This window comes from Populus alba, chromosome 1 (genome assembly GCF_005239225.2).
Source record: "Populus alba chromosome 1, ASM523922v2, whole genome shotgun sequence".
Lineage (NCBI taxonomy): Eukaryota > Viridiplantae > Streptophyta > Magnoliopsida > Malpighiales > Salicaceae > Populus > Populus alba.
The window spans coordinates 7,461,203-7,483,378 of record NC_133284.1 but is presented as its reverse complement, the minus strand read 5'-3'; the positions used below and the strand labels follow the sequence as shown (position 1 = coordinate 7,483,378).

Sequence of the window (22,176 nt, the reverse complement as noted above, 5' to 3'; positions counted from 1 at the left end):
ATGTCCTTCCCGTTAGTGCAACTTGTTGACCTTTAGGTCAAATATTCAATATATATATGATGATAACAATAAAATAGAAAACACACTAATTTTAAAAACAAGAATATCCTATTATTTGCATAAAAACAACGACAATCAATAACTTCTCATCATATCGTCTATACAAATGTGTGCCATCAACATTGATCAATGGTCTATAGTACGTAAAACCTTCAATACAAGTTTCAAATAACCAAAAAACTCTCCCTAAAACACCATTATATTATCATCAAGATTTTTCTTTGTGCGTCTATTCAACAACTGTTTCATGATTTGTTCTTTTATTGCTAGCAACAACTTTGGTAATTTCTCAAAAGACTCCTTATATAAACCAAATAGATGCTCAAGCACTTTTTGATTTTCAACTCATGCTTTGTCATATGATATTTATACTTGTTGTTATCTCATTTTATAGCTTATAATCATCATTAAAATATTATCCATCACAAGAGTTTATATAACATTAGTAACAAATTTTGCATTGAGCTAATGGAGGTCTTTTTGGACAAAGGTTGAGGTACATGCATGTGGTTTTTTTAACTTTTTTTTTTTAATCTCAAATGAATCTGAATTTTTATGATATCCCCACACGTCAATACCACTTACATTTAGATGCTTGTATATATTGTAATTGAACAAATATCGAGTTACCATTGGACTTGATATCCAACTGAATGTGCAATATACCTTCATTTAATTACATTAATCAATTCATTTTTATTGTTAAATGTTTGTCTAACCTCCAAATCAAAGCCTCTCAGCAAAGATCCATGACTAATTGCCTAATTATGAGAAACAAGAAAAGTAAACTTGGAAGCATCTTCAAATTCAAGAATAAAAGGTATTATTTCATCATCAACAACAACATTTATTTTCATATTCAGGCCTAGCATCTCATCATCTTCATTTTTTACCAGGCTTAAAAAAATAGTCAAACCTATATTGATCAGCGAATGAATTGTCAAACATATTATCATTAATCCTTAGTAGCAAATCATATGACAATAAAATTATATTTCCCTTTACGAACTAACTTTAAAAGACTGACAGATTGTGAGGCACTTATACATTTTCGACCAGAAGTTGGAACACATAAAGATTTTGGTCGACTACTCATATACAATACCATCATGTTCAATCCACTTTGGATAAAAAATTAATCATTGTCTTAAAACTGTTATCGTATACAATTAGTATAGGATAATATTGATGTTCACCAATTTGACACCTCCAAGTTATTTCAACATCAATATTATTATAATTCCACCTAATTTCATGACAAATAATTTCTTTCATTTTCGTATATAACATGCCTAAATTACCATTTAACAATAAACTGCTTCTGCCATTATGTATGATAATATTCTTCACATCAGGAACTTTAATGTCACTGTAATGACATAACATAAATAAATTATAAGATATTTTGAAAAAAAAAAATTAGGTTTTGGTCAATTGGATATAATTTTAACATTGCATTACCTTCAATCCTAATTGCCAAAATTTCATAGCAAATTCAAACAAATTCTCAAAATTTAACGCAATGCATACTTGGCCAAAATTAAACATAATTCATGATATCAAGTATAATTGATATTTTCATACTTAATTGCATTAAATCAAATCCAGATTCAAAGCAAATTAAAACAATTCTAAGAAAATATCAAATTCGATAACTTATCTACAATTGATTATAATATTGTGCAATTCTTCATAATTCTATTGTATTCATGCTTTATTGCATTAAATTATCAAGCATGCTTGATAACATTATTAGCCAATTCCAACCAATCCACACAAAATCTCTAACTTGGCAACATATCCAAAATTCAACACAACACATAATTTATTGAAATAATTAATTCGTAATTAATATAACTTATTTTCATGTTCAAAAATATCAAATCAATTTTAATTGATGGTATTCATAGTTAATTTATCACTAATTAAAAAAAAAAAAAACCTGAATTCAACATAAACCCTAAATAATGATTTCATTTCAACTAAACCAAACACAAATTTATAGCAATGTAGTATGTTTACCTTGCTTGTAGAATTGGAAAAATAGTTGGGCGGCAAGAGCAGAGGTTGCAACAATGGTAAAGGTGGATTTTAAAGAGAAAAACATCTCAAAATGCTTGGAAACTAAGATGATTTTGATTTTTGAGTGTTTTAAAGGAAGAAAAACAAGTGATTCACTATTTTTTTTTTTTTTAAAGGAGATGAGGGTTGTAGAAGTCAGTTTTTAAAAGTGAAGAAGTTGTGTCTGGCTGTTTTTTTTTTTTAATCCGAGAATGGATTTAAATTTCACGACATAAACACGACACATTATGTTATCACTCTTATGAAATGCATTAACTATTTTGCAGTCCTTGTGATTAGTAACATTTAATAAATTTTATCTTACTCCAAGTGCATCAATGTTGTTCGACAATATGCTTACATTTGCTTACATTCAGAGGAAGAGGAACATGGAGCTTTTATTTTTTATTATATTAACATAAAATTACATGATATTTATTTATAATACATCCTAAACCGTCCAAAAAAATACTTAACCTCCCAGTAAATTCTAACCATCTAATAAATATTAATGACTTTTTTCAATATCTCTTTATTATACCGTGAAAGCGCTTCGCATTTTCCTAGTAGCCACAAGATAGCGTGAAGGCTAACGGAGAAAATGGTCCGAGAGACCATTGATGAGCTTAGTTCATAGTGGGACCTACTAGGCTAGTTGCAAGATCTGCCCCCCAACAATTCAAGATGTCAACAGACAACATGCACATTAGATGCCAAGCAAAAGTTGTGCTTATTGTGACACACACAAAACACCAAAACTCGATGATCTTTTCCTCCCGGCCAACTTGAAATCCCCCGAGCCCTCAATTTATCCCCATTAATGAGGTTTGGATAAGATGACCCAAATCCAGCTCCAAAACTTGGGTAAAAACCGTGTACAATGATGCTCCATATGCTGTAAGCTTGCTGCATCTAATAAATTCAGGGAGTCCCATTTGATGTTGATTTTTCAAAGCAAAAGTAGCAACTTGAATTCACTCCCTGTATATAAAAACCTACTTGACTTCCACCCATACATCCACTTTTTTGGCTCATTTTTTCTGTCTTTAGAAAATGGCAACCCCAGAAGAATCCTCCACGTTAGAACTCATAAGAAAACATCTTCTCGGAGACTTCACCTCCACAGATGAGTTCTTCAGTAATCTTGAGTCCACTGTAGCCAGTATATCTGTTAAACTAGAGAACTCCCTATCTGGGTCTGAATCCAACTCTCCAGTATCAGACCAAAGTTACTATAGTACCCAAGAAACCTGTAGCTTTGAAATAAAATCTGAAATCATAGATTTGACACCTCCTGAACCCATGTTTTCAGATTCAAGTAATCTGTCCCCACCACCTGAACTCGTAAAGATGACAGATAGAGAAGAGACAATATTAAGGCATTACAGAGGGGTCCGAAGAAGGCCATGGGGAAAGTTTGCGGCAGAGATCCGTGACCCAACCAGGAAGGGTAGTCGGGTTTGGTTAGGTACTTTTGACAGTGATATCGATGCCGCAAGAGCTTATGACTGCGCTGCATTCAAAATGAGGGGCAGGAAAGCAATCCTGAATTTTCCTTTGGAGGCTGGACTGTCCAGCTCGCCTCCGGCCACGGGCAGGAAGAGGAGAAGAGTGAAGAGGGAGGAGGTGCTGCCAGAATCTGTTGATGTCTCGCCGGAAAATTGGCATGTAGAGTGGAGTGGAGAGGAAGTGGAGGGCTTTTCTGACGAGGAGCAACTGTCACCGTTATCTCAAAAGCCAGTTTTGCTTACGTGTCAGTAGATTAGCAGGCAATGTTCGAATAGGGCCCCGCATACAAACTACGTTGGATCGAAGGCCTTCATCTTAGAAAAAAGAAAAAAAGGGACCAAGTTCATCAAAGAAAAAAAAGATATAACACCCTATTACGCGAATAAAGACTCATCCACCAACGGAATTCTCCTAAGGTTGAGCGTGTAGTATGTTTGTGTAATTAGCCGTACGTGTGTGATTAGGATAATGTTACGAGTGTTGAAATGTAAACAATGGCAGTGTCATGAATGAGTTGTCAAAGAAAATCCAATCCATGGGTGCCATACTTTTTGAATCTTAACTCCTAACCTCTTCCCTTGTTATCTATCCTTGTATTGTTATGATTTTCGTTTCGTGACTTGGTCTGGAAAATTATTGTAATATGTATTGTCAATTCTAATAACACCATCATCAAGTAGTACCCCCCCCCTCATCTGAGAGACTCCCGTGCCTAAACGCCACTCCAAACATTACTCTCGTAAATTGACTAGGAAACTCTCTCACAAGAGATAATAATGACTGTTACTGTTGTATTTAGAAAATATATCTACCCAAACAGTGATCTAGGGAAGAGGTAGATACTGGGATCATAATGAAGTAGATATTTTTCCTCATCTCAAGTCATAACAAATGACCATAAATCTGCCTGTCGGCTCTCATAGAAACCACTTAAGAGGTTAATTATGTGCAACTTGCTGACGGGATTTCAGTCTCACTGCTGGAATTTGGAAGTCTTCTGAGTTTACCACGGTCTACGGCTTCTAACTGAGTTTACCGTGGAATTTGGGATTTCTGAGTTGACAATTAGCTGGAAACGAAACCAAGGTAGGCTTCTAACTGAACCTCAAGTCAACTTATTGTAAGAACTAGGGTCCACATCTTTTACATGCAGGTTCATGCATAACCATGTGTCCCAAGAGTTGCCAAAGTTTTGGAACTTGGCTCTCACAACAAGGTTTTAATTGACTATTCCTGTCATGTTTATGATTTGCATTCGCTGAGACGGTGAAAGACTTTATGAGCAAGTTGCAAGGAGGGGTCCCGAATTGAATCTAGCAGCGGAAATTTTGCTCCCCAAGTTCGTGTTTGACCATCTACAATGAGCCACATGAGCGACTGGTACATAACCCAGTTGTAAATGATAGGCACAGCGAGCAACTTGCAACTTTATAAAGGAGACAAAAGATACTAACATGTCCTATTATCGTCGTCCATGTCGCGGCTCTCATCCAGATGATCTCATCACCACTGGATTTATTAGAGCTGTCTGTTTTTGAATTTAGAGTTTGGCTATAAAGCAATAGAGCGAAGGACCACCTACTCTCGATGATTTCTCTCTGAGAGGGGAACAAACTCTAATTTACAGGAAATTTTCATAAAAGATGCATATAAATTATTTGTCAAGTAAAACAGGCATGTAACCAATCATAGACACTGTCGAACCACTCTAATGCAAGTTTTATCATCATCAATTCATTGCATATAGAGAGTTGATCAGCTAAACGATCGAAACACGAACAAAGTGCAAGCGTAAGACAATGTTCATTAACTAACTATAAATGTACATTGATATCATTTGAATTTAGTAAATATGATGGCAAGTCATTGAGAAACAGACAGTGTTGTCCTAAAACACCAGACTCTTGCAAAAGATAGAACTAAAAGTGTTGTCTACAATTTAAGAATCATCACGAATGGAAGCCACCAAATAATATTTCTACTTGATTAAAAGCAGTGGTGAATTTACATCTGTGGTTCGTTCTTGGATTCCTCGTGATTGGAAGATTTCAGAGCTTTTACCATAGTGGAAAGAACAAGAGATGACACTGACCTGTTTGGATTTTTGCTCAGACCCATAAAATCTAAGTAGAGCTAATCTTCGGGTCATGGATCCGATCAACAGTCTCTCTATCAACAGTTTCTTGCAAGTGTCTCATTGGAATTCAAGAAACTAGGCTGATTTGTAGAAGCAAGCAGTCTGGCCCACATCCTCTGTTAACTTCACTGTGTTTTGTGCCTCTGTCCCTCTCTGCAATATCACAACAGTTGAGTCGATTTTGCATCACAAAATTGTAATGCAGTAGTTACAGAATTTATAATTGCTTCCACAAGCTCCAAGATCTACCCTTCTACTAATTAAAAATAATTGTTGTGCGTTTTTGGAATTACAACAGCTTAAAATTGAACTCTCACTACTTCAGAAGACTGAAAGGAACAGGCAATTTACAAGGCAACTATAAGGTTAGCCCAGCATCGAATAATAATAAAAAGGCCACTAACAGTTAATCATATTCTGCACTGTCTGTATCAGCAGGAGGAAAATAGAACAGTTTCTTGCACTGTGGTGCAAAGAAACTATATAATGCTTTTGTGTAAACTGTAAGTACAAGTGACTGACAACGGAGCAGGGAATGTATTAGTTTTCATCTGTGATAAGGCAGCAGCAGCACCCCAAATTAGTTTTGCATTCCTGTGCCCTAGCAGGAGTTGAATTTATTCTTACACATCTTATATTTATTATTCCTCCTCTGAGACTCAAGCACTTGCGAGATCTTATAATGACAGGAATTTAATCCACTACTCACTTACAGGGTAAGTTAATTTTATTAATCCAACCAAATTAATGAGAATTTAGCTTTTCCTGTTTAAATGCATAATATATAAATGCTTCTCACAAGTTTTTGACAGATTGATTCACACTTGGACATTCAACTAGTAAAATTACAAATATAAGAGCCAAGTCTCTTTTTTTTTTTAAAAAAAAAAAAGTTAAACCAGCAAGTGAAATTGTATTCATAGAAAGTCATGTTAGTCAGGGAATCTTCAATGGAAGAGCCAAAAGATTAAAAAAAAACACACAACGCAATTTAGCCTCTATATTTTAAAAAAAGCTAAACCAGCACGTAAAAATGTATTCATATAAAGTCGAGGTAGTCAGGGCATCTCCAATGGAAAAGCCAAAATAAAAAAGCAATTTAGCTTTTCTCCCCTGGTTTTGTAGCTCCAATGGGATAGCCAAATGAAGGGCCAAAATCCTCCTTTTCTGTCAATGAAAAGTCATTCCTACATAGCTATCAAAAGAGCCAAAAACATTAAAAAATATATATATATATATTTAAAGATTTCTTCTTTCATCTCCACATCTTTTCTCACTGACTTTTCTCAAAGAGCCAAAAGTATTAATATCAAATATATTACAAATTGTTTGTTAAAATAGCTTTTTTCCCATTGGAGTGCATATAAGGAAAAAAAAAAACATATCTACTCTATTCAAAAAACTATATTAACAATTTGGCTCTTCTAAATGGTTTTTTTGCCATTGGAGATGCCCTCATATACACATTGAGAAGAGGAAGTGCTTACGGCAATGGGAATGTAAGCACGTCTACTGTTTGCTGGACCAACTGTGAATCCCGTGTACCCAGCCATGGCCCCATGAACAGCACTTTGTGCAAGAAGGGTGCAAGAGATGTTGTCTGATGCATTACTTGGAAGAGCTCGTATCATGCATGTAGGATCTGCATACGAAAATATCAACATTCAGATACATAGACCTCTTCTCTTTCATCGGTATAGAGGATAATTTTCACAAGGTTCTCAAACATACTTTCTTAATTCTTGATCCTAGGATAACCAACTCAATGAAAATGAATATTACACAATTTCACCATACAAACCTTTCTTATCGGGCCTCAAATCAGCAAACATTTTTAGGACAAGGTTTTTAGCATAACCTTTCATTAGCTAGAGATAAGCCTGCCAAGTACATTGTTCACATTTTTTTGTCCTTCAATCAAACAGTAATTTTTTTTTTTTCCCAATGGCTGTAGTTTACATAAAAAGGTCAACCTTGAATTAGGATTGTGTTTAGCAGAAGTGAGAATCATCACATGGACCACTTAGTTATACCAAGGATAAAATTCTAATGCAATCATTTGGGAGATACCTATATATTTCATATCTATCTCCATCTTCTTAACCTTTGTAAAATGATCCTGCAACATGGGATACTAACAGTCAGTCTGAAAGGAATAACACTAATAATAACAATAACAATAACAAAGTAAATAGATGTGGTAACATAAATGAAAGAAATGGTCTGTCTCAAACAGAATGATGGGTACAGCAACATAAACGTATTAAAATTAGGTACTAAGTGGTTGGACCAATTTACGACCTCACATGATTGCTATGTGGCATAGAGCCTGTTTGTTTTTGTATTTCAAAAGCGCTTTTGAAATTTGTTTTATGTTTTTCTTTGCTTCATATTAATATTTTTGTGTGTTTTTATAATGTTTTGATGTGCTGATGTTAAAAATAAATTTTTAAAAATAAAAAAACATTATTTCAATGCATTTTCAAGCGAAAATCACTTTAAAAATCAACTACTACCACAATACCAAATAGACTCATAATTTTGAGGCCCATGAAAGTTAGAACACCAAGTTTGGGATAAGTATTTGCTTAGCAGCGCAGTAACAGCCTACAATATCATATCTCCTGTCAGCAGCGCCCCCCAAACCCATCCCCCACCCACCGCAAAAGAGAGAGAGAAAAAAATTAAAAATAAAAGCACATATGAAAATCATGGACGAACAAACTCATGAAAAAAAAGGCACATAACTATGCAATACCTTTTCCAGCACGTAGTTTGGAGAAGAAAAGGGAACCCTATGCTAAAAGTGAGAGAGTTGGGAATATAGCTCATACAATTACTTATGCATGCATATGTACAACCATTCACACATACATAAATACAGAATAAAGATACACATACATGTGTGTGTATGAAGCAATATGTTTTCGAGGAAAACGAGCTTGCAACATCCTTACACAGAAGGCATGCTTAAATCTACCATTTTCAAAGACGTCCAGCATCAAAGATGGTATATAACACTACCTAATTTTTCCTAACACACAATCCTGTTACAAAATAGTGATTACAACAACAAATCATTGCTTCATACACAAACAAAAAAGGCCAAACTTCCTGAAACAGCCAAACCTGGAGGCAAACGATCACATTATTGTTATGACTCAATAAAACAGGATGATCATGGGTAACTTTATTGGCTAATAAGGATCTTGGACTCAATCTTATGTCCACATCAAGTTATTATTTTCCAACCCCCTCACCAAGCGCCTTTGATTTACTTATCATCAAATATGACACTCTAACGACATCGAAATTGGATCCAAATATTTGTAAGTTCAAGAAGATGGTTACCAAAAAAAGTTTTACCATGTCTCAATTTGACAAAGTTGCAAACATTGCAATGAAACCTGCAGGATTCAAAGCGCAAGGAAGCCGGAAGGAAAGAATAAATACAGTGAGAATCTGATGGCCATTAATGTGCCATCTATTAAACTATGTTCAAAAAGTTTACCACTGTATCTGCCCATAAGGTTAACAATTCCATCTCCATTTCCCTCACTTTCAACCTCCACATGCGCAGCGTTAGTTGCTCTCTGAGCTTCTTCAACAGCAGTATCAATTCCAAAAGATTTGTCTATCACCTAGAACAATGCAATTTACATCATTTTCGAGGTTCATTACAGTTCAACTCAAGCACGCTGATTCCAAAACTACAAGCATTTGAAAAAAATGTGCGAAGCCTTGAAAATCAAACCTTGCTTTGAAGCATAAAATTGCTGAATGAAATACAAAACTCACCGCAATGTCATTATCAATCATCTAGGGGATCCCAGAAACTGCCACTTCAATACCACATTTCTCAACTTCCTTGTAAAAATGTACCAAAAACACAAATTGAAGAGAAGAAAAGGCATGCAAGTGTGATACACTTGCATTATACGATAATGCAGGCTGACTGATAGGTACAATTGATGGAACAAGTTCTTGTTGGAGAAATAACCACCTTGTAAATTAAAGCTGCTCCTCTCTGGGTGTCATTACCTCCAACAATATATACTTATACATCCACAAAACCAGCCTACCTTATTTCATTCAGGTTGTGTACCATATTTGGAAATTTATGAAAGAAAAATGTGTATCCACCTGATTTATTCTCCTGTCCTGAATAATATCAACTATCTTGTTAGTATCATGACCTCCTCGTGAAGTACAAAGAAATGTGCCACCACGCTTATGTATGTCATTCACAACTTTGGGCATGAAATTTATGGTGTTTCTCGGATAAGAACCCCCATAACCTCCCTGCAAATTCAATCAACCGTTTGAAAACTCTTTCTCAAAGCAAACAATTCAACAATTAAACACAAACCTCTACCTATCTCTGGATAAAATTCACCATAATGCCAAGTACATCACCAACTCCATAGAATCACTGTATTGAGCCCTGGACATGAGCCCCCGCGTGTCACTATGCAAGCAGGCACTTCTGCAGGCTTGAAATACACCTATACATATATCATCACACCAGTTGAATCAACAACAATCAGCTTCTACAATCACACCTAATGTCCTGCTCTCTCACTCACATCCATGCTGCGCCGCATGTTGTGACCATTAAGTGGGTCCCACCTGTATGCGAGTGGTGAAGCACGTGCACCACCTAACCCACCCGTGTACTGAATAATTCCTAAGAAATAATGCCGTTAGAAGCATAAGTAAATTTAAATTTACAAATTATAAAAAATTGCATTATCTCTCGGAGCGGCTCGCTGGAAATGTACACCTCTAGGACTATCTTTATGAACAACAATCTATTTAAAAAAAAAAAAGAGTGAAAAATGATTGAACGACATGTCGTTTACAGCAGAAAAATTTACAAGTCAGTGTGCTTACTTGTTTGCAACTACATCTTCTGGTCCAACAAAAGTCTGCCTGCCGATTCAAAATTAAAAAAGAGCGATAGAAACTTAAACTAATTCCAATAATCAATGAATTCATGCACTTGAAAATCGCGTGGGCTTGGCTGTAATGCAAAGGATTTGGATACGAGCAAAAATAAAAGGTAAATAAATCATCAGTTGAAACTTAAATTGAAAAGAAAAACATAATCATGATTACTGGTAAATTAGAGGGGAAATCGATCAGGTGAGGCACAACTTCGACGACGAAAGCATCATCGTTAAGAGCTCTGACTCTGATTGGGTGATTTTGGCGCCAAAAGAGTGATTTTGTGGGGGGAGTTTTGGACTTGAGAGAAAAGTTGGAGTTAAATTGAAATAATGAGAATTTGTGGGATTCCACTGATAAGAAATGAAGCAGCAGCAGCAGCAGCAGCTATTGAGATCCATCGTTCAAACGGAGAGACTGAAGAGGGAGATCTTCCTGAGAGCGTTTATTTCGGTAAGGGGGGAATGATTAGGTGCCGACGATTTGACTGGGGTTTCGATTACATGCCATGTGTATACTTTCTATTGGTTTGCGAGAATATTCAACACATTTTCTTTTACTTTTGTTTTTCTTTGATTGGCTCGATTGCGGCTTTTTGGAATCAATGTGTAGTTTACTGAATCCCATTAAAAACGATCTTTTTATGGTAATTTTTATTTTTAGTTATATTTCATTTAAAAAAAATAGATTTTACAAATAATTTTAATATACTAAATATAAAAAAAAAAACAAAAAAAATACTCTACACTGTAATACTGAAAACTATCAAATACCAACACACACTTAATCATTCTGCTACGGATAAATTACAAAACCCCACCTCATCCACGTAAACTTGTCAAGATGGTAAGATACATTTACACCACTCTGTGTTGATAATTTTTTTAATCCAATTATACGCATGAAAGTAATAGATCCTTCGATCACTGAGCATAAACTAGATGGAATAAACACACTAATGTGTTCTTATTTTTCATATCAAATATGTTCAATAATGAATTAAACAGTTATTAGTTGATGATTTAATCTATTAGTAGATGATTTTGACATAAATTGGAAAATACAGGTACCAATTTAAAAATTTATCAACACAATGAAATTGAGAAATTTCGAGAAACGCGAGCGATGAGAAATGTAGGGCTACTTGGCCATGCTTAACCGGCTTAAGGAGGAGGAAAAAGATCTGAAAAACCTCAAAAGAAATACTCTAATGCATAGGTTAACTTCAGATAAAGCATGCCCTGTCGCCATTTCCTCGTTTGGACTTTCAACCATACTTCTGGCAACCACAGCCAGCATACATGCATACAAGCATTAAAGCAATGATAAGGGCTAAATATATAGTATTTTGTTTTTCATTTATTGATGATCATAGAAATGTTTGCACAATACATAAATGAATAAACCAAAATTTCTATTAAATTGTTCGTTTAGTCTTCGTAGTTTTAGCTTGAATTCACCATCACCACGATAGTTGACAACCTTCAACCTGTGATAAATGCATTTTCAGGTACAGATGAAAGGTCCAGAAACCAGGATTTCAATATAGCATTACTCATTTAGTAACTTACCATGTAGGACAGCTGTAATGTTGTTATGTCTAGGAGTCATTGGCTTTTACAGAAGAAAATGATCAATCATATGTCGTATCACATCTGCACCTTCCATATGCATCATTTCATCTTTAACCTGCAATATGTACAGAATGGTATTAGGTTCCTTCAGAAACACAGAAATTTATTGTGTTGATTTTCATTTTCGGAGGAGTTTTTTTTGTTTTTCCTTGCACATGAGCACTGATGAGACCATTATTATTCCCAAGAGATGGATAGCATTTTCATACCATATAACCAAAAAACATAACACTGCGGTGAGGATGAATGGATGCATGCATGAGGGGAGAATGAGAGAGACCTGAATTACACTATGAGCAGCAAACCTCTGTCGGCTGGCATGGAAACTAACATCCACCTTTTTCCATGACACACGGGATAAACCAGCCACTAGTTCCTCTGCACAAAAAAAACCAATCAACAGACTTTTAAAATTGATAAGCAGTAATTGTGGTGGATGGAAATTCCCCAAACAAGTTCTCATTAGACAAGTTGGGCAAGGGAATTAACAAATAAGGTGATCATAGTGGCTGCATCTTTTCATTCAAAATATACCTTCTAGCTTGTCCAAACCATCATCTTCTGTCGAAATAAGTTCAGACTGCTCGGCATCACGGGCCTTGCAGCGTTCTTCGTATACAATATGCGGATATTCCTTGTTCATATTATCTTCCCACTAAAACATAAAATGACATTTCAATCAGGACATTCCAACCAACAGGCAATAAGATAAAGGAGAACTATACAGTGGAAGCAGATGTACCTTTGGCAATTCATAATTACGCCTGATGGACGATGTTCTCCAGCCCACAATATCTAAACAATTTTCATTAAGGAAACAGAGAATAAAGACTCTGCCATGTTTTCAGATTATATATCACTCACAGCTACTTTGAATGGACAAAAAGGATACGGTCATAGCCCACATTTGAATACGCCACCCGGCATTTGAATATACACAATGCCGACCTACAAAATTAGTTAGGTGCCCTTATTAATTGCATATTTGGATATCATGAAGATGACATCTCAAGAAACTACAAAAAGAAAAAATCTGCATAAAGAACTGTTTTGTAAGAGGCATACATGAAAAAACAATCACCATAATCTTCTATCATGCGTTTAAGCAATGGAGCATTGCCCTCATCATCATCGGTAAGAAAAAGGTGTCGACCTGTTCTCTTAAATATCCAATGAATCAAGAGGCGAGCTGCTTTCTCAAAGGCGGTTACACCAAAAAGAAATGGAACCTGCAAATGAAAACATTTTTTGAACGAAATACACCATTGTGATTAATCTAAATTTAATAAAGCTTAGTTTAAGGAATGATTAACATGCCCAGTCAGATAGTGGCAGGAAAGCAAGCAAAGCTATTTCTATGCACAGATTTAGTCCAGATTTTTTTGCTATGAAAACTTTTAAGCAACCTAATAATTTGCTTTTTCAATGTTTTTGAGTGGATGTTGATCAAATTTGACAATCTAAATGACACAAGACAATCAAAATATGATACCTGCTTATTTCCCCTTGAACCAAGGTGAGGTGTAGCAACCGTGATAAAGTTCATAGGCTCCAAGCCACCTATTGTAGCCTTTATGTCGTCTTCATTTGTATCATCAGTTGAATCTGCTACATTTTCTTTCTTGGGTGGTCTATACAATCTTCCAATTGCATATCTGGCCACTAATCCTCCCACAGAATGTGCAACAAATGAAATCTTCCGCAAATTCTGCTTTCTTTGAATCACCTCAAGTACCTAAAATTCAAATATTCCATCAATAACCCAGCATAAGAATCCATCCAAACTTAGTAAATAACTACAGGCACACCCATGAATCCAAAAACTGCAATACCTCCTCAGCCAACCGCTCACCCATCACATCAACACCATCAAGTGTCAGCCTAAACATATTTTTTTCACTACCTGCAATGCAAGTAAAACCAACCCAACCATTCCATTCTGAGTAAGGAAAAAAAAAACAGATACCAAACGAAATGATTTAAACTCCACTCAACAACCACTTAAATACCAAATTCAAAAAGAAAGAAAGGATTTCGCTTCTTATTAATATCGAAAACATAACTATATGATACTTACAATGAACAAATACTTTATCAGGTAAAGTTCTAACAAACTGCTCTGCTCCAAACTTCCAATCTGCGTTACTGATCACTCAAATACACCCACAATAAGCAAACAGCATAACTAATCGAATTCCAAATTCAATAATTAAGCCCAAAAAATCAGTTAAACTCAAAAGGAAACTTTAAGAGAAAGTTGAGATTTTGCTCTCATAATTTTCAAAACTAAACCAAACCCATATAAAAAAATATATATATATCACACTACATTAAGCAAACAACAAATCAATTGAATTTCGAATTCAGTAATTGAGGGTGAAAAATCAATTAAAAAAACAAAAACTTTTAAAATAAAGTTTTAACATTTTGCTATCGTAGTCGACAAAATTAAACCAAGACCAGGTCAAAAAATTCACTAAATTAAATATAAAAAAAAAACATGATAATCGGTGATTAATAAGAAGAAGAAAAAAGAGCATACCTTCCAAGGATACCGTGGACCATAATGACAAGATGATCAGCAGAAGCAGCAGCGGATTTTTGACAACTCCAGACATCACAGCTTCCATTTACTGATTCTGTTGAACAAACTCTGTTCTCCATGATTTATTGATCCAATTCTTGATTTTTATCTCTCTCGCTTTCTTTACGGTTCTTCACTCAAAAATGCATTTAAATAATGACTGCAGAGAATTGTTTTTGGTTATTGTGTGGATTCTCTCGAAAAGGGCAGTGACAGGGTCCCCGGACATAGGAAACTGAACAGGTAGTTATAGAGAAAAGTAAAGAGAGGTTTTTATTTTTAACCATTCGGTTTGGTGCGATTGATTATCATTCATATTTTTTTCAAATATTATTACTTGTATTAAAAATATAAAAGAACGTGAATTAAAAAACAATTTTTAAGGAATAAAGAGATATATTTATATTAAAAAAATATAGAGAGAGTGGGTTTTTTATTGTAGCACTAGATATAATTCATTACGAGCTATTATTATAGTAAAATTATCATTTTATTTTTTATTTTTTTATTTTTTTATTTTTTTTATTTTTTATTTAAAAGTAAAATAGTTTTTTTCACGTGATAAAATAGCCTTTGTAAAATTTAATATGAGATATTTTAGTTGTTATTTTTTACTTTTACATATAATCTAATAACTGGATTATCTTTAAAAATAAAAATATAATATAACCATTTCGAGGGTTTTCTTGACCTTTTTTTTTCAATGCACAATAACAATACTTGAATGGCCTTAGCATAAGTTTTTTTTTAGCTTTGATTCGAGGGTATTTTAATATTTTTACTTAGGTTTTTTTTTTGTTATATTTACAGTGAGATAGAGATTGTTTTGTCTTTAAACATAAATCTAATATTATTAAAATTAAAAGTTGTTAGGTATGATAATACACACGGGGCATTCATGCTATTTGATTGGCGCATTATGGTGGCCTTACCCCACATTTTGTGATGGCAAAAGAATTCAATACAAAAAAGAGGATGCAAGTAAAAAAAAAAAAAAAGTTTTAGGGACTCCGTAAAAAAATGATGCAAATGAAACAAGAAAAAAAAATTTGAAGTAGTAAAAAAAGTTTGAAAGACCAAAAAGATAAAACTTGAAATACTTTACTGTTTATATTAGCAATATTTATATTTTTACCCCAAGTTTTTATTGTATGATATAATAATACCTTCAAGAATGCTTGCAGCAGTAAATTAGCTCTAAATGTATGCAATGATGGTAGGTATTGCCTCTACTTAACTTTTTTATCCCCTCACCTATATATATATATATATATATATATATATATATATATATATATATATATATATATAGAGAGAGAGAGAGAGAGAGAGAGAGAGAGACGTGACAATCACAGCTTCTTGACAATGTAATCATGTTAATCATTTTTTAGATATTTAATTGGAATCAAGAATGTTTGTAAAATTGAAGAATTGTTTTCTTATCATCAGCACAAGGAAAGAACATTTGTTGATTAATAAGATAATAAACAATTGACTAGTTATTAAAATATTGATTTTGATTACCTCCAGTATGTCTATATACAAGGATTTTCAATTTATTAACACCAAAAAAAAAACAGAGAATTTCACGTCACTCTCCATATGCATTTTCAATTCTCAAAGTACAGTTAATAAATTACTCGATCCACGCCACTTATGTGTGAAAAAAACAATTAAAAAGCATATGAGGTATTTACCCAGCAGTTGAAGGAACTTGTTCTCTTTCTCTGCATCCTGGGTTCAAACCTCACTGTGCACGTCTGTCACCCCTACGGTGCCTTACATGCTCACTGGGTTTGCAAGATGTTCAGTGAGCCGTGGGATTAGTCATGGTACGCGCAAGTTGGCCCGGACACCCAAATAAATCAAAAAAATAAAAAAACAATTAAAAGAGAGCAACATCTCTTATAATAAGATCAAGGCTCATTCTATAATTTTTATTCATTGTTTGCATGACAAGTAATTCAAGAATTGGCCAAAATAATAATTAGCAATAATCAATTCATGTTTTATAAATTAATTGGAAATACATTTATATTTAAAAAATTACCTAAATACAATTAATAAATTACCAAAATGATGATTTCCGTCCTTTGAACTCCACTTCGTCTTGATAGGGAATAAATCCTTATAACATTTGCCATTATGTTTCAATCCTCATTACAACAGGCTGCAAGAATTTGTATTCTTGTAATTCGAAAAATAGCATCTGACCATATAATAATAATAATCCGTCACATGAATTTATGAATATTTAAGTTAGTTTGAGTATACTTTAACTAATCTCATAAATTTTAAAGTTAATAATTATATAAACCTATAATAATTATAATATTAAAAATTACATAACTCAAATCTAAAACTATATAAAAAAAAAAAAACTTTTAATCCTAAATTTTTATCACGTTACCTCGCTCAAACACACATGAATTTTGATGCATCGCAGGATGGAAAGCTAATTGGCAATGCGGCCATACCGTGGAGAACATCACAGGAGAGCAGTCCACTATAAATAAATAAAAACCAATCGTTAGCGCGTGTGACGTAGGCGCGTCTACGTTGGTATCTCTTCATTCATGGCAGTTTAGGTCCTTCCAGAAAGGGAAATGTAAACAAACCTTTTTTGTTGCAACTGTATTTCAGTCCCTAAAATATTTATTAATATTGAGATTTAACCCTTATATATTAATGTTTTCATAATACTATCTCTATAGTTACCTGGTATTATTTATTTATTTTGGTTTGTGAAATATCTACCGAATGTTAATTTGAGATATTTTTTTTAATTTTTATTTTTTTTATCTAAATATCATTCATATGATAATGTTTTGAAGGCAACATTTAAGTCGACTTGGTATATTTTAAAAAAAAAAATTCTTTTAGATGTTGATAGTATAAAAATTAAAAATAACTGCCATCAAAGCATCTATTATTTTCAAACTGTTAACGGTAAGTTTCCTATTTAACAATAAAAGGTTATATGGAGACTTTATGAAAATTATAGGATTACATTGAAAAGTTTTAAACTATAGAAGTCAAAGTGGAACACTGAAAATTCTACAGGGTTTAACTAGAGTTTACTGAAAACAATTGAAGCTACTCCTCTTTTGACCCACACCTGTCCATTTTAAAATTAGTTACAAAATTCCAAAACCCCCTCTTGAAATTCTAAAAAAGTACCGACTTTGCTGGACTTCTTTTTTTTTTTTCGATAATTGACTTTGTTGGATTATGAAATTTATTATGCTTTTTGGAGAATTGACCTTGTAGGCAAGGGTGGAGCCTCGTCGGGGCATGAGGGGCAATTTTCCTTTTTAAAAAAAATATATTTTTTACATTAAAATATTAATATAACAATCTATATCTAAAAAAAAAAAAAAGTAGAAAATAACATGGTTAAAGAAAGATCACAACTTGTGGGTTTATATTTCAACGGTTCCTCTCTCTCTCTCTCTCTCTCTCTCTCTCTCAATTTCTTTATATTTTTTTCAGATAGGTTGGTCACTTTTTTTTATCTTTTTCTTTCTTAATTTATTTGTATTTATTCGATATATATCGTACCTAGATTTCAAGATTGTTATGATTTGTGTAAATTTCTTTTTTAATTTTCTAGATAACAAATTTTGTTGGGGTAATTTCATTTTTTTTTTCCCTTTCAAGAAAGTTTAAGAATTTTGAATCTAAGTTTTAATGGATAACTAACAAAAATTAAATTTTTAGGGCTTCTACTTTTTAGCTAATAGACTAAATAATTTATCAAATAAAAGTTGTATGAATGACTTGTTGTTTTTTAGATTTATACGCAAAGTGCTTCATTATGTTCTATTAGTAATTTTAAGATTACTTAATCACTTGTTATTTTACTATTCATTTATTAGGGATTGAAAAGGTAATTATCAAGTTTATAAACAGAATTCAATAACTTGGATCTGAATTTTTTTATTAATCTCTACTTTTTGCATATTATCACAACCAATTATTTATAAAATAAAGCTAGTAATTTAAAAATATAACCTCAAAAACATAATTAATGATCCAAAAAATATTAGTTATATAATTTAGTTTACATCACTACTAATTTTTTTATATATAAAAAATAATACTAAATAGGAAATCTAATGTAAAAATATTGGAGTAAGATATTAATTATAATAATTTTTCTATATGAACAACCTTTCATGCTAAACGAATTGGTTTCCTCCAACACATAAAAACAACAAAAAATCTTTCCTACAAAAATATAATTTCTATTTTAATTTACATACAACCAAGATTTTTCAAAAATATAAAAACAATCATATCGTATTTTCATATAAAAATTCAAAAATATGTATTTTCATGCATTTTAGGATTTAATAACTAGTTTATGAAAGTCATGAGAATTTGATCAATATTTCAAAAATACTAAAAAATTATTTTTGTTTTCTATTAGCATTTCAAGATTATAAACTTATACATAAATATATTCTCCATGTTAAATAAAAAGATAGTTTTTTTTATTTTTTATATTGACATTAGAAGGGTTAGGTTTTTAATTCGATAAGATAAAGATCTTTTTTTTTAGAAGAACTTTTCTTGAACCTTAAAACAGACCAACAATTATAAGATAAAATAATACCTTAGTTTATATCAGACACATAAACAATACAACTTACTTAAAGTAAGGCATATTAGAAATGCTAATACCTTTTTTTAATGCAATCAATCCTCTTTTCCAAACTCTAAGACCAACTTAGGTTTTATAATAACTAAAATACTAGGTGCGACTCCTCGTTTTTTTTTTCTACTAATAAAAAACAAGAATTCATTATCCTTTTTACCCATACCATTCCTGATCCAGGAGGATGATCGCCATGATACCGCACACGTGCAACAAAGAGTACAAAGTTACTTCTTTGCGTGACATGGTACTTGGTGACCAACTTGAGACGTATATTATTGTTCTACGCAATGATGATGAGTTTTCTAGTATTGAAAATATTGTTAGTCTTATAGAGAAAATAGTAAAAAAAAATAATAATAATTTGGATAGAGTTTTTCAAATTGGTATATATACTCATCAGATTATCATTACTTCTATCAATTGCAATTGATATAGTGAAGTAATGTTTTTTTTACTATGCATATTATCAAGAGTAGATTACGAAATAAGATATGAGATAAGTAGATAAATGATAGTTTGATTATAGACATTGAGAAATATATTTTTAATGAGATTGATAATGAAATCATTATAAAACGGTTTCAAAATATAAAAATTCGAAGACAACAATTATAATGTAAGTTTTTTTATTTTAAAAATATTCTTAAATTAATTTCACTTAGCATGAGTTAGAAGATATGTTTCAATTTTATTTTTATATATAATGCATATGTACATAATATAAAGCATTTGTTATAATAATTTGTCATTTCATTTAAAAAAATCCTTGCTCCACCATTTTTTGCACGAACTTTGAAATTGCCTAGGCTAGTCACTCTATATTATCACAAGTTTATCTTTTTTCATGGTGTTCAGTGATATTATATTTGTTATTTAACTGGATTTTGTTTTAAAGAAATACATGGACATAAAGAGAAGAGATAATATAAAGTTAATGATCCATAAAAAATAATAAAAATATATTTATCTGGAATTTTCCTTGTATCTTTTTATTTTTTAAAAATAAATTTCATAAAATAACTAGTAAAAAAACTTTTATTTAGTGCATGATTAAATTATAAGTCACGACTAACTTGACTTTCAAAGTTTCATAGACTTCTACTGGAACAAAAAGTTCCAAAATTAGTTTTCAAGCAACAAATAAAGGTCAGAGAATGCTTAGAAGCGAGTCTTATGTGGTTATTTGCTAAAGCTTAGAAGAGATTCATGATCTTCTTCTTCTTCTTCTTCTTCTTCTTCTTCGTGGATAATAGAACTCATTGAAAGGTTAAAATAAATAAATACTACAAATTAACCTGTGCATTTTAACTTTGTGCAGGGAATAATTACCTCTAAACTATATGTAATCTCTTACACTTACAATCTCACTAACACGTGACATATCTAAAATTCACATAAATTACGCAGGATTTTCCATGGAATGATTACAAAATGCAGTTCGGATTTATGATGAACAAAACTCGTGCATAGTTTCTAGCCTCCCTGAATTTCAAGTTTCCTGTTACGATAAAATCCTAGATGCAGGCAAGATAAGGGAAGAACCCTGACACAACCAGATAATTTGCCTTTTCCTCACGGAGAAACAGAGAGAATAAAAGAAGCTGGCACACGCCAATAATTAGCAGATAAGTTTCTTTGATATCTATATTGCCCACCCCTCTCCTGACGTGGATCATATGATGATTGCTGATCTTCAATGCTAGCCAAGTCCCAGCAACTACGAAAAAGACACCCAGAGAGGGATAGAAAAAGCACTGTGGCCCCCGACCTCTCCATTTCACAATTATTTTTAACCTAATTTATTGTCACGTTGTCTTAGGGTTTATCCACTTCTTTCTATTGGAAAAGGTCCTACAATGAAACTTACTTGTACGCATCAATCATGCCTATCTTCCTTTCTGCAGTTTCTGGTTTTTCAGTTTTGATAAAGCAAGCCCAGATTGCTCAACACAACCCGCAAGCAATGCATTGATTCACCACAGACAAAACTGCATCAGTGGGGAGAGGGTTGGGATATGATGCACTGAATAATGAACAAAAATTTGGGGTAGATTGGCGTTTTCTTTTCTTTTCTGTTTTTTCTTTTTTTCTTTTTTCTTTGTTATACAGCCGTGAAACATATACTAGATTCACCTATTTTTTAATTTTAATATGATTCTTAAATACTATTTTAATTTTAATATTTTTTTTAATTATTATGTATTTGATTTCAAAAGTAATAATATTAATAATAAATTATTTATAAAAAATTGATTCAAATTATTTGTTGAGTATTAGAATGTTTAAATAGATTTGGAACTTGGATTTTATTATATTTATGATTTGTTTTAGCTTTCAATCACATAAAATATAGACATACTATTCTGAATTATTTTTTTTAACTTGGTTTAATAATCATTTTTTTTAACAATGTTTTTAATTAAAAATATTTAATTGATCAAGATAAACAAGCAATACAATAAAAACATATTATCTTTATAAAAAAACAAAAATTCAAAATGACAATATTTTCGGATTTAACAATAATAAATTTCATGAGTTCTGAAATTTTTTAATGTTTAAAAAAAAATTAAATCTCCCC

The 22,176-nt window shown here is 32.4% G+C and overlaps 2 protein-coding genes and 1 pseudogene across 2 annotated transcripts; 1 reads left to right on the top strand and 2 right to left on the bottom strand.

Annotated features, from left to right (window-relative positions):
- The first annotated feature begins 2,872 nt into the window (after positions 1-2,872).
- On the top strand, positions 2,873-4,192 carry LOC118036791 (ethylene-responsive transcription factor ERF106). Its single transcript, XM_035042621.2, has one exon. It carries the CDS (start codon positions 3,175-3,177, stop codon positions 3,880-3,882), a length of 708 nt encoding a protein of 235 aa, XP_034898512.1. The 5' UTR covers positions 2,873-3,174; the 3' UTR covers positions 3,883-4,192.
- Positions 4,193-5,400: 1,208 nt separating this feature from the next.
- Positions 5,401-12,325, bottom strand: LOC118036806 (ATP-dependent 6-phosphofructokinase 4, chloroplastic-like; annotated as a pseudogene).
- LOC118036787 (lipid droplet phospholipase 1) lies at positions 12,041-15,233 on the bottom strand. Its single transcript, XM_035042617.2, has 11 exons — positions 14,891-15,233; positions 14,426-14,493; positions 14,181-14,251; positions 13,841-14,083; positions 13,414-13,577; positions 13,241-13,296; positions 13,091-13,143; positions 12,883-13,003; positions 12,629-12,726; positions 12,286-12,403; positions 12,041-12,203 (listed from the first exon to the last, which is right to left on the bottom strand). The coding sequence occupies exons 1-10, from the start codon at positions 15,010-15,012 to the stop codon at positions 12,332-12,334; spliced, it is 1,068 nt and encodes a 355-aa protein (XP_034898508.1). The 5' UTR covers positions 15,013-15,233; the 3' UTR covers positions 12,041-12,203; positions 12,286-12,331.
- Between the last annotated feature and the right edge of the window lie 6,943 nt (positions 15,234-22,176).